General features: G+C 33.0%; 1 protein-coding gene across 1 annotated transcript in view; it reads right to left on the bottom strand.

The window, feature by feature from the left end:
* Positions 1-12,297, bottom strand: part of LOC127155037 (probable phospholipid-transporting ATPase IIA) — a 75,488-nt gene that overhangs the window by 47,644 nt on the left and 15,547 nt on the right. The window contains exons 7-12 of the mRNA XM_051096986.1: positions 10,509-10,603; positions 7,699-7,779; positions 7,515-7,590; positions 6,517-6,593; positions 6,257-6,417; positions 1,477-1,619 (exon numbers count right to left, since the gene is read on the bottom strand). Coding sequence (XP_050952943.1) covers positions 1,477-1,619; positions 6,257-6,417; positions 6,517-6,593; positions 7,515-7,590; positions 7,699-7,779; positions 10,509-10,603 — 633 coding nt within the window. The remainder of the gene's footprint in view (positions 1-1,476; positions 1,620-6,256; positions 6,418-6,516; positions 6,594-7,514; positions 7,591-7,698; positions 7,780-10,508; positions 10,604-12,297) is intronic.

Raw genomic sequence — 12,297 nt, 5'->3', positions numbered from 1 at the left:
TGCTTTGGTTCATTCAGAAAAGCCCTTTGCATTAAGGAAAGTAAATTTAACTGTCAAAGCCACGGCTTCCTTTCACCTTTTCTCCCAAAGCACATAAAAATGTTCATTTTTACAATCAACTTGCCCTTATATAAAGGTGACTAGACTTTTGCTGAAGAAAATATGAGTGGTGCCTGGCTCTGTTGTGATGTGGTTGCTAAGTGGTTGCGAACCGGCATTAGCCGGTAGGGAAAAACAATATTAACCAATAATTTCCACAATACAACCAAATATTTCCCACAGCATATTCTGCTTTACTCTGAAAAGCACTACTGTTCAAAATTTTGGGGTCGGTAAGATTTTATGATGTGCATAAGAGACTTAAGAAGCATTTATTTGATTTAAAATACAGTACAATCTGTAATATCGTTACAATTTAAAATAAATTGTCTTGTAATATACTGTAAAATGTATTTTATTCCTGTGATGCAAAGCTAAATTTTCAGCATCATTACTCCAGTCTTTAGTGTCACATGATCCTACAGAAATCATTCTGATATGCTGCTTTGCTGCTCAAGAAACATTTATTATTATTATTATTATTATTTATGTTGAAAACAGCTTTGCTGCCTAATATTTATTATTTTGTATTTTATATTTTATTTTGATAAATAAAAAACGTTCCAACAGAATTTATTTCTTTGAAATAGGAATCTTTTGTAACACCATAAATGATCAATTGGTCACTTTTGATCAATTTAATTCATCCTTGAATAAAAATATTAATTAATTACAAAAAGCAAACAAAAACTGACCCTAGACTTTTGAATGGTAATACACATTGGACAACTTAAAGGGTTAGTTCAACCAAAAATGACAATTAGCCCATTATTTACATTATTTACAATCAGAGTTATATTAAAAACTAGATAAAAATGTTTGTCAAAACAAACTTTGAAGTTGGCTTGAGAAAGCCAAGCAGATAGTTTAAAAAAAGTTTTAAAAGCTAGAAGTTTAAAGGTCGAAACGCTGACTGTTTCTATAGCAACCGGGACTTCTAACTGCAGCTGCAGTGACATACTGACAATGATTTTCATTAAGAAGGCGGGGCTTTGCAGCCATAGTGAGCGTTGCATCCTTCCCCATTCAGAACTATACGAGTGACAAGTCTTGGGTATTCTATAGTCTTTGTTACTTTGTTAGTCTTAGTTACTACCATGTTGTTAGCATGATTAGCAGGTTACTAGCATGTTGTTAGCATGATTAGCAAGTTACTAGCATGCTGTTAACATGATTCTAGCATGATTAACAAGTTACTAGAATGTTACTAGCATGTTTTCAGCATGATTAACATCTTACTGATTAACACCTTTTAACATCTTAAAAAAAAATAATAATAAAAAAATAAAAAATAAAATCCCCACCAAAATTGGTCAAATTTTGTCGTTTTGTTAACAAAACTCTCACTTTACACAAGCTTTTAAAGTTAAATCATACCAGTTTTGTCTGTGAGCAGGTAAGAGATCCGGCCCAGCTGCTCTGGGATGGTACTGGCTCGAACCACCGTCCCAGGTATTTTAGAGTCTTTCTTAATCATCCAGCTGAACACCATTTTGCCCATGTCCAAATTCACACGCAAACTGGAAATAAAGCACAATAATGCTAGACATTAAGGACGCACTAATACAAAATTTCTCCACCGATACTGATTATTTAGAATGATATCTGTCTGTACTGATAGATTAGATTTCTTAAAGGAACACTCCACTTTTTTTGAAAATAGGCTCATTGTCCAACTCCCCTAGAGTTAAACAGTTGAGTTTTACCGTTTTTGAATCAGTTCAGCCGATCTCCGGGTTTGATGGTAGCACTTTTAGCAGAGCTTAGCATAGATTATTGAATCTGATTAGACCGATAGCATCTCGCTCAAAAATGACCATATATAATGACAATATTTTTCCTATTTAAAACTTGATTCTTCTGTAGTTACATTGTGTACAAAGACTGACGTAAAATGAAAAGCTGTGATTTTCTAGGCTGATATGGCTAGGAACTATATCTCATTCCGGCGTAATAATCAAGGAACTTTGCTGCTGTACCATGGGTGCAGCAGGCGCAATGATATTACGCAGTGTCTGAAAGTGACCGGTACTAAGTTTGTGTAGATGCAGAGTTGCAGCCGGCAGAGTTGACGGTTGACTGCTGCACCCATGATACGGCAGCAAAGTTCCTTGATTATTACGCCGGAATGAGAGTATAGTTCCTAGCCATACCGACCTAGACCTAAATATCGAAACTCTTTGGTCATTTTTGAGTGAGATGCTAACGGTCTAATCAGATTCAATGATCTATGCCAAGCTATGCTAAAAGTGCTACCGCCAGACCCGGAGATCGGCTGAATGGATTTGAAAATGGTAAAACTCAACTGTTTAACTCTAGGGGAGTTGGACAATGAACCTATTTTCAAAAAAAGTGGAGTGTTCATTTAAAGGATTACATCCAAGATGTTCATGTCTTTCTTTCTTCAGTCAAAAAGTAATTAAGGTTTCTGAGGAAAACATTCCAGGATTTTTCTCCACATAATGGACTTCAATGGGGATCAGCAGGTTGAAGGTCCAAATTGCAGTTTCAAAGAGCTCCACGCGATCCCAGCCGAGGAATAAAGGTCTTATCTAGTGAAACGATCGGTCATTTTCTAAAAGAAATTAAACTTTATATACTTTTTAACCACAAACGATTGTCTTGCACTACCTCAACTTCACACGTTACGTAATCATGTTGGAAAGGTCACGTGTAATGTTGGCGGAAGTACCGACCCAGTATTTACAAAGCGAACGTGCAAAGAAAGTAAAACAATGATGTCGGACAATTTTGAAGTTGTAGGAGAAAACCCTACATTTTTAAACCAAAATACACAGGCCAAGAACTAACCACATGTAATCTTTCCAACATGATTATGTAATGCATGAAGAGCTAGTGCAAGATGAGAATTTGTGGTTAAAAAGTATTTACATTTTTATTTTTTTTTAGAAAACAACAGATTGTTTCGCTAGATAAGACCCTTATTCCTCAGCTGGGATCGTGTAGAGCCCTTTGAAGCTGCAATGAAACTGCAATCTAGACCTTCAAACCACTGGCTCCCATTAAAGTCCACTATCTGGAGAAAAATCTTGGAATGTTTTCCTCAAACACTTAAAGGAGAAGTCCACATCCAAAACAAAGATTCACATATAATGTACTCACCCCCTTGTCATCCAAGATGTTCATGTCTTTCTTTCTTCAGTTGTAAAGAATGTCTTTTGAGGACAACATTTCAGGATTTTTCTCCATATAATGGACTGGTATGGTGCCCCGATTGAGCGTTTGGCATTAAAGAGTATATAAATTGCATTATTTTTATTAAAATAACAGATCGGGGCACCATATCAGTCCATTATATGGAGAAAAATGCTGAAATGTTTTCCTCAAAAAACTTAATTTCTTTACGACTGAAGAAAGAAAGACATGAACATCTTGGATGACAAGGGGGTGAGTACATTATATGTGAATCTTTGTTTTGGATGTGGACTTCTCCTTTAAGTGTTTGAGGAAAACATTCCAAGATTTTTCTCCAGATAGTGGACTTTAATGGGAGCCAGTGGTTTGAAGGTCTAGATTGCAGTTTCATTGCAGCTTCAAAGGGCTCTACACGATCCCAGCTGAGGAATAAGGGTCTTATCTAGCGAAACAATCTGTTGTTTTCTAAAAAAAAATAAAAATGTAAATACTTTTTAACCACAAATTCTCATCTTGCACTAGCTCTTCATGCATTACATAATCATGTTGGAAAGATTACATGTGGTTAGTTCTTGGCCTGTGTATTTTGGTTTAAAAATGTAGGGTTTTCTCCTACAACTTCAAAATTGTCCGACATCATTGTTTTACTTTCTTTGCACGTTCGCTTTGTAAATACTGGGTCGGTACTTCCGCCAACATTACACGTGACCTTTCCAACATGATTACGTAACGTGTGAAGTTGAGGTAGTGCAAGACAATCGTTTGTGGTTAAAAAGTATATAAAGTTTAATTTCTTTTAGAAAATGACCGATCGTTTCACTAGATAAGACCTTTATTCCTCGGCTGGGATCGCGTGGAGCTCTTTGAAACTGCAATTTGGACCTTCAACCTGCTGATCCCCATTGAAGTCCATTATGTGGAGAAAAATCCTGGAATGTTTTCCTCAGAAACCTTAATTACTTTTTGACTGAAGAAAGAAAGACATGAACATCTTGGATGTAATCCTTTAAATGAACACTCCACTTTTTTTGAAAATAGGTTCATTGTCCAACTCCCCTAGAGTTAAACAGTTGAGTTTTACCATTTTCAAATCCATTCAGCCGATCTCCGGGTCTGGCGGTAGCACTTTTAGCATAGCTTGGCATAGATCATTGAATCTGATTAGACCGTTAGCATCTCACTCAAAAATGACCAAAGAGTTTCGATATTTAGGTCTAGGTCGGTATGGCTAGGAACTATACTCTCATTCCGGCGTAATAATCAAGGAACTTTGCTGCCGTATCATGGGTGCAGCAGTCAACCGTCAACTCTGCCGGCTGCAACTCTGCATCTACACAAACTTAGTACCGGTCACTTTCAGACACTGCGTAATATCATTGCGCCTGCTGCACCCATGGTACAGCAGCAAAGTTCCTTGATTATTACGCCGGAATGAGATATAGTTCCTAGCCATATCAGCCTAGAAAATCACAGCTTTTCATTTTACGTCAGTCTTTGTACACAATGTAACTACAGAAGAATCAAGTTTTAAATAGGAAAAATATTGTCATTATATATGGTCATTTTTGAGCGAGATGCTATCGGTCTAATCAGATTCAATAATCTATGCTAAGCTCTGCTAAAAGTGCTACCATCAAACCCGGAGATCGGCTGAACTGATTCAAAAACGGTAAAACTCAACTGTTTAACTCTAGGGGAGTTGGACAATGAGCCTATTTTCAAAAAGTGGAGTGTTCATTTAAAGGATTACATCCAAGATGTTCATGTCTTTCTTTCTTCAGTCAAAAAGTAATTAAGGTTTCTGAGGAAAACATTCCAGGATTTTTCTCCACATAATGGACTTCAATGGGGATCAGCAGGTTGAAGGTCCAAATTGCAGTTTCAAAGAGCTCCACGCGATCCCAGCCGAGGAATAAAGGTCTTATCTAGTGAAACGATCGGTCATTTTCTAAAAGAAATTAAACTTTATATACTTTTTAACCACAAACGATTGTCTTGCACTACCTCAACTTCACACGTTACGTAATCATGTTGGAAAGGTCACGTGTAATGTTGGCGGAAGTACCGACCCAGTATTTACAAAGCGAACGTGCAAAGAAAGTAAAACAATGATGTCGGACAATTTTGAAGTTGTAGGAGAAAACCCTACATTTTTAAACCAAAATACACAGGCCAAGAACTAACCACATGTAATCTTTCCAACATGATTATGTAATGCATGAAGAGCTAGTGCAAGATGAGAATTTGTGGTTAAAAAGTATTTACATTTTTATTTTTTTTTAGAAAACAACAGATTGTTTCGCTAGATAAGACCCTTATTCCTCAGCTGGGATCGTGTAGAGCCCTTTGAAGCTGCAATGAAACTGCAATCTAGACCTTCAAACCACTGGCTCCCATTAAAGTCCACTATCTGGAGAAAAATCTTGGAATGTTTTCCTCAAACACTTAAAGGAGAAGTCCACATCCAAAACAAAGATTCACATATAATGTACTCACCCCCTTGTCATCCAAGATGTTCATGTCTTTCTTTCTTCAGTTGTAAAGAATGTCTTTTGAGGACAACATTTCAGGATTTTTCTCCATATAATGGACTGGTATGGTGCCCCGATTGAGCGTTTGGCATTAAAGAGTATATAAATTGCATTATTTTTATTAAAATAACAGATCGGGGCACCATATCAGTCCATTATATGGAGAAAAATGCTGAAATGTTTTCCTCAAAAAACTTAATTTCTTTACGACTGAAGAAAGAAAGACATGAACATCTTGGATGACAAGGGGGTGAGTGCATTTTCAGGCAATTTTTTATTCTGGAACTGAACTAATCCTTTAATAATCTCAAAATGCTAAATGCCAGTTAATTAATAAATCAAGCATTACTGAGCATTCAGCACAAAAGATACCAAACTATAATTGTCAAAATGTCTGAACTTATAGCTGCTTTCTTTAGTAATTGTCAAAGTGTAGGAAACAGCTGTAGATTTTACAGACATTTTCCTACCTGATGGGGACGATGTTGGAGAAGAGCAGAAGAAAGCGGAAGATCTGGAGATACCAGCGGCCAGCAAAGTGCTGCAGAGCCACCATGACCAGTGAGACCACCACCAGAGCTCCAAACAGGATCTTAGTCAGACAGTTCACTTCCAGGTCAAACAGGCCGATCTGCAACAGCACACAACAAACAGTATGAGCGTGACACAGATTTATCAGTTTTGGACTTGGTTTAAAATGATGTTGATTTTAGGATATTGTTAATTTTACCTTATGTCTTGGGTTGGAGGTGTTCATTACACTGCGCAGCTCTTTACCGGTGTAAATCACCACCCCAACCACGGTGCCTTGGATTAGAAAACAAAACATTTCTGAAGATTATCTAACAAGCTTTTCACAGATTAAAATGGTGCTGTTTTGCACATTATAAGATGGCTGAGAAACATTAAGCTACTTTAAGTCCCACCAGGATTTCCTTAGTTTTGCAGCCTAAAGTGTCTGATTTTGCTTCAGCTTTTCTTAAAAATAACAGCAATACTTGCTTGGTTGTTGTTTTTCAGTGAAAACCCACCAATAATAATCATTTTTGTAGTATTACCAGTGATTCCATTCACTTGAAATATTAAAATAAAATGCATATTTAGTTAAATAATATGCTATAATATGTGACCCTGGACCACAAAACCAGTCTTAAGTAGCACAGGTATATTTGTAGCAATAGCCAAAAATACATTGTATGGGTCAAAATAATCTATTTTTCTTTTATGCCAAAAATCATTAGGATATTTAGTAAAGATCATGTTTCATTAAGTTATTTTGTAAATTTACTGCCATAAATATATCAAAGCTTAATTTTTGATTAGTAATATGCATTGCTAAGACCTTAATTTGGACAACTTTAAAGGCAATTTTCTAAATATTTAGTTTTTTTGCACCCTCAGATTCTAGATTTTTAAATAGTTGTTGGACAAATACTGCCCAACCCTAACAAACCATACATCAAAAGCTTATTTATTCACCTTTCAGATGTATAAATCTCAGATTCAAAAAATTGACCCTTATCAGTGGTTTTGTGGTCCAGTGTCACATATAGAAATCAGGCATTCTGTGGGTGAGTTATGTAACAAATATTGCAAAAATGCAAGCTGCCGCAAATAATGCAACTTTGCTTGGTTTTGCATTCAAATCTGCAATTGCAAAATTGCATAATCCTGGAGGGACTGATATATATTATATATTATTTTTATAAATGATTTTCTGCTGGTTACCAGAAGCAATGACAGTGCTCGCCCAGAGAGTGTTCTCAATGCTCAGACTTTCATTGACTGGAGGGTCTCCATCTTCCTGTCAGATGCAAAACACAAAGCTGGTCAAATAATGTGGATCTGTTCATTTTCAAAATGCGCAACCCTTCTGACACGGCTATAATTGAGCGATGAGTTGTGTACTTACTCTAGTGAAGGTACCGATGAAGTTATGGATGTCAATGTTTGGTTCTTCAGCATAAACAAATGACCTGATCTGCAGTAGATCCTGTGGAAACACATAAAGGCTTCAAACATATAAAGCTGTTCATCTTCTATACATATTTAACTATCATCTATATGCAGAGTTTTTTGCAAAAACAGATTTCAAAATTTCAAAAATTATGTTTTTCATTGTGCATTCCAATTAATCTCAATCAAACTGCAGTTGGGTTACTTTTACTAAGTAAAAATAACTAAAAAGCTAACTAACACAATAAAACAATAAAAAAAACATGATTTTTGAAAATTAAAAAAAATGGAGGTATCTGTTTTTGCAAGTAAACTCTTCATATTTACCTGATATATTTTTATGCTGTATTCAGTTCGAATTTACTGTCCATATTAACCGTTGTGACTGTTGACAGTCTACATGTGTCACTGTTGTTTTCTAAATTAACTGTTTAATTTAATCCACGCAATGTGCAAAAACATGACAATATGGTTGACTTTTGAATTAATGTGTTCAATGAAACAAAAAAGACCTTTGCTAGGTTAGTGTGACATTTGTTGTGAATGAGCTGAATATCAGAACTAATATTGTGATGAATTTATGCAGAAAGCCAATGCTTTTTAAGACTTTTAATATAATAATGCACTGCTGTTCAAAAGTTTGGGATCAATAAGATTTTAATGTGTTTTAAAGATTTCTCTTTTGCTCATCAAGGCTGCGCTTGATAAAAAATACAGAAAAAAAACCTGTAATATTGTGAAATATTATTGCAGTTTAAATATATTTAATATATTTTAAAATGTAATTTATTCCTGTGATGCAAAGCTGATTTTTCATCAGCCATTACTTGTGTCTTCTTGATGTCTTCAGTGTCACATGATCCTTCAGAAAACATTCTAATATGCTGATTTATTAATTTTAATATCAATGTTGAAAACAGTTGTGCTGCCTTTTTTTTTTTGGAATCTGTGATGTTTTTTTTCAAGATTATTTGATAAATATAAAGTTAAAAAGAACAGCATTTATTCAAAATTGCTATCATTTTTTTTTTTATCAATTTAACACATCCTTGGTGAATAAAAGTATTAATTTCTTTCAAAAAAGAAAGGATAAAAATGTACTGAGCACAAACTTTTAAATGGTAGTTTACAAAAGATTTCTATTTTAAATAAATGTTGTTCTTTTTTACTTTTTATTTATTAAACCGTCCTGAAAAAACTATCATAGGTTGCAACAAAATATTAAGCAGCACAACTGTTTTCAACATTGATAATAAATCAGCACATTAGAATGATTTCTGATGATCATGTGACACTGAAGACTGGAGTAATGGTGCTGAAAATTCAGCTTTTCATCACAGGAATAAATTATATTTTAAAATATATTCACATAAAAAACAGTTATTTTACATTAAAATAATATTTCAAAATATTATAGTTGTTTTACCATATAAATATAAAACATTACAAAAATAAATATATACAAATAATGTATTCATATAATAAAAAAAAAATAACATTTATGTTCTGTCCCTAATTTTTTGTCCCCAAAACTATAAATAAAGATGAAATTGAATTTTAAAAATCGGTAAGTAATAATTATGGGGCTTTTTTACTATATAAATATAAAGTTACATAAAAATAAATACATACAAATAATATATACATATACTAAAAAAAAAAACTATTTATGCTCTGTCCATAATTTTTCTCTCCCCAAAACTAAAAATAAAGATGAAATTGTATTTCAAAAACTGCTACGTAATAACTATGGGGCCTTTTTACCTTATAAATATAAATTATTATAAACATTTACTGCCCATAAACTTTTAAATGCTAGTTTATATTGTTACAAAATATTTCTATTTTAAATAAATGCTGCTCTTTTTAACAATTTATACATCAAAAAATACTGAAAAAAGTATCACAGTTTAAAAAATATTAAGCAGCACAACTTTTTTCAACAACGATAATAAATCAGCATATTAGAATGATTTCTGCAGGATCATGTGACACTGAAGACTGGAGTAATAATGCTGAAAATTCAGCTTTTCATCACAGGAATAAATTATATTTTAAAATATATTCACCTAAAAAAGTTATTTTACATTGAAATAATATTTCACAATATTACTGGGATTTTTTTACAATGCAAATATAAATCATTACAAAAAAATATATATACAAATAATACATACATATAATAAAATAAAATGTTCTGTCCATAATTGTTTTGTTCCCAAAACTAAAAATAAAGATCAAACTGAATTTTAGAAACTGGTACGTAATAACTATGGGGCCTTTTTACCTTATAAATATAAATTATTCTAAACATTTACTGACCATAAACTTTTAAATGCTATTTTATGTTGTTATTGTTTTTACTATATAAATATAAAGCAACATAAAAATAAATATATACAAATAATATATACATATAATAGAAAAAATATATTTCTGTTCTGTCCATAATTGTTTTGTCCCCAAAACTAAAAATAAAGATGAAACTGAATTTTAGAAACCGGTATGTAATAACTATGGGGCCTTTTTTCAACATTGATAATAAATCAGCATATTAGAATGATTTCTGATGATCATGTGACACTGAAGACTGGAGTAATGATGCTGAAAATTCTGCTTTTCATCACGGGAATAAATTACATTTTAAAATATATTCACATACAAAACACTTATTTTGCACTAAAATAATATTTCACAATACTACTGTTTTTTTCAGAATTTTCCTAGATGAGCACAATATGTAAATGAATCCCAGACTAAACTCACAGCAGCAGTAGGGAGCCTCTGCGTACAGGCCACAGGGAGGCGCAATTTCCAATCAGTTTCTCCATCCAACTGATCCGTCCTCAGAAAACAGGAGCCTTAATGACAAAAATCAGAAACAAAATGTCTAAATATGTATCTAAATATTTTAGAACAGAACAGTCAGTTTGATATCATTGATATCAACATTGTTTCTGTAAACATTTTAAAACAGGATATTATATTATATTATATATGTCTTTCTCATGAACTCCAGAGGGCAGTGTGACGTAACATTTCTAACTCAAAAAGACGTTTCTATTTTACTGAATAATTTAATACCGTTCATACATTTCTAACAAAATGTGTTGGCCTGCCAAAGCGAACTGCTAGTCATGCAAACAACTCCAGTAAGCCTAAAGCTAGTGCTGCCATTAGAGCGTGTCACCCACCCAGCCCCCACTCATTTAAAGATATGTCGCTCTGCCATTCAACCCTGGACTCTTAATAATTGCCTAATGGTGTCCATCTGCGGGGCAGATAACAATGCTTCCCTTCCCGTAAAACTAACACATCAACTACTACTGGCAACTTCCACCCCCCAGAAAAAGGAAATCTCAGCCAGGCGGAATTCCAGCACAACCAGTGAGCAAAAAAGGTTCATCGGATCTATTTAGACCAATTAGTAACTACTCCAAATTCCACAAAAATGAGGCTAAAAGGTTGTTTTATGACCTAGAAAACAATTTGGGCTAGCAGGTAACCACCTAGTAACCTAGAATAACTTAACACCTTAATGCCGTACTCGATTTGCTCAAGTTGCTGATGGCACTTTAAATTTGTTTGCTGTGTCTCATCTTTAAAATTTTTGCTACTTTGCATGCCTTGATTTTCCTTCTGGCTACTTTGAAATTTGAAAGACAAAAGGAGCATCACTTGAGTCTCAACACAGGATCTACAGTGAGGTCGGCAGATTTCTGAAATGACAACCAGGGATATTTCTAGTTCAAAAGTCAATTTATCAGTACGAAATGAATTAGAAAATAGGGGCATATTTACTAGCTTTGTGATCGTGGTAAATGTAGTAAAGTGATGAAGTATGGAATATCATGCTTTAAATTATATTTAGTCATCAGTACACAGCAAATTATGTCGGTTGACAATGATGTCAAATTAAATTGGTAATAATGTTAATCACCTAAATAATTTCTGCATGAATTTAATGGAACAAATGTAATAAACTGGTAAATATCTTTTTTACTATATAAATAAAAAGCTATATAAAAATAAATATACACAAATAAATAATATAAATATAAATAAAGTTCTGTTCGTGAAGTTTGTGATTGTTTTTAATTACATTTTTTTATTCTAAAAATAAAAATAAAGATGAAACTGAATTGGGGCCTTTTACCATATCATTATAAAATCATTACAAAAATACATATAGACAAATAATATATACATATAATAAAAAATAAATATTTATGTTATGTCCATAATTTGTTTCGTCACCAAAACTATAATATATACATACAATAAATATATATACATACAATAATAAAAAAATATAAATATATATATAAATATATATATTTAAATAATAATAAATAAATAAATAATATTATTTTCTGTCCATTTTCCCCCCTAAACCAAAAATAAAAATAAAAATGAATTTTAGAAACTGGTAAGTAATAACTATGGGGCCTTTTTTACTATATAAATATAACGCAATGTAAAAATAAATATTTACAAATAATATATACATATAATAAAAAAATATATATATATTTTTTTCATGTCCTGTATATTT

Source organism: Labeo rohita, chromosome 23 (assembly GCF_022985175.1).
Source record: "Labeo rohita strain BAU-BD-2019 chromosome 23, IGBB_LRoh.1.0, whole genome shotgun sequence".
Classification (NCBI taxonomy): domain Eukaryota; kingdom Metazoa; phylum Chordata; class Actinopteri; order Cypriniformes; family Cyprinidae; genus Labeo; species Labeo rohita.
Note: the sequence above shows the minus strand (reverse complement) of the source record. Positions and strands in the feature narration are given on the sequence as shown.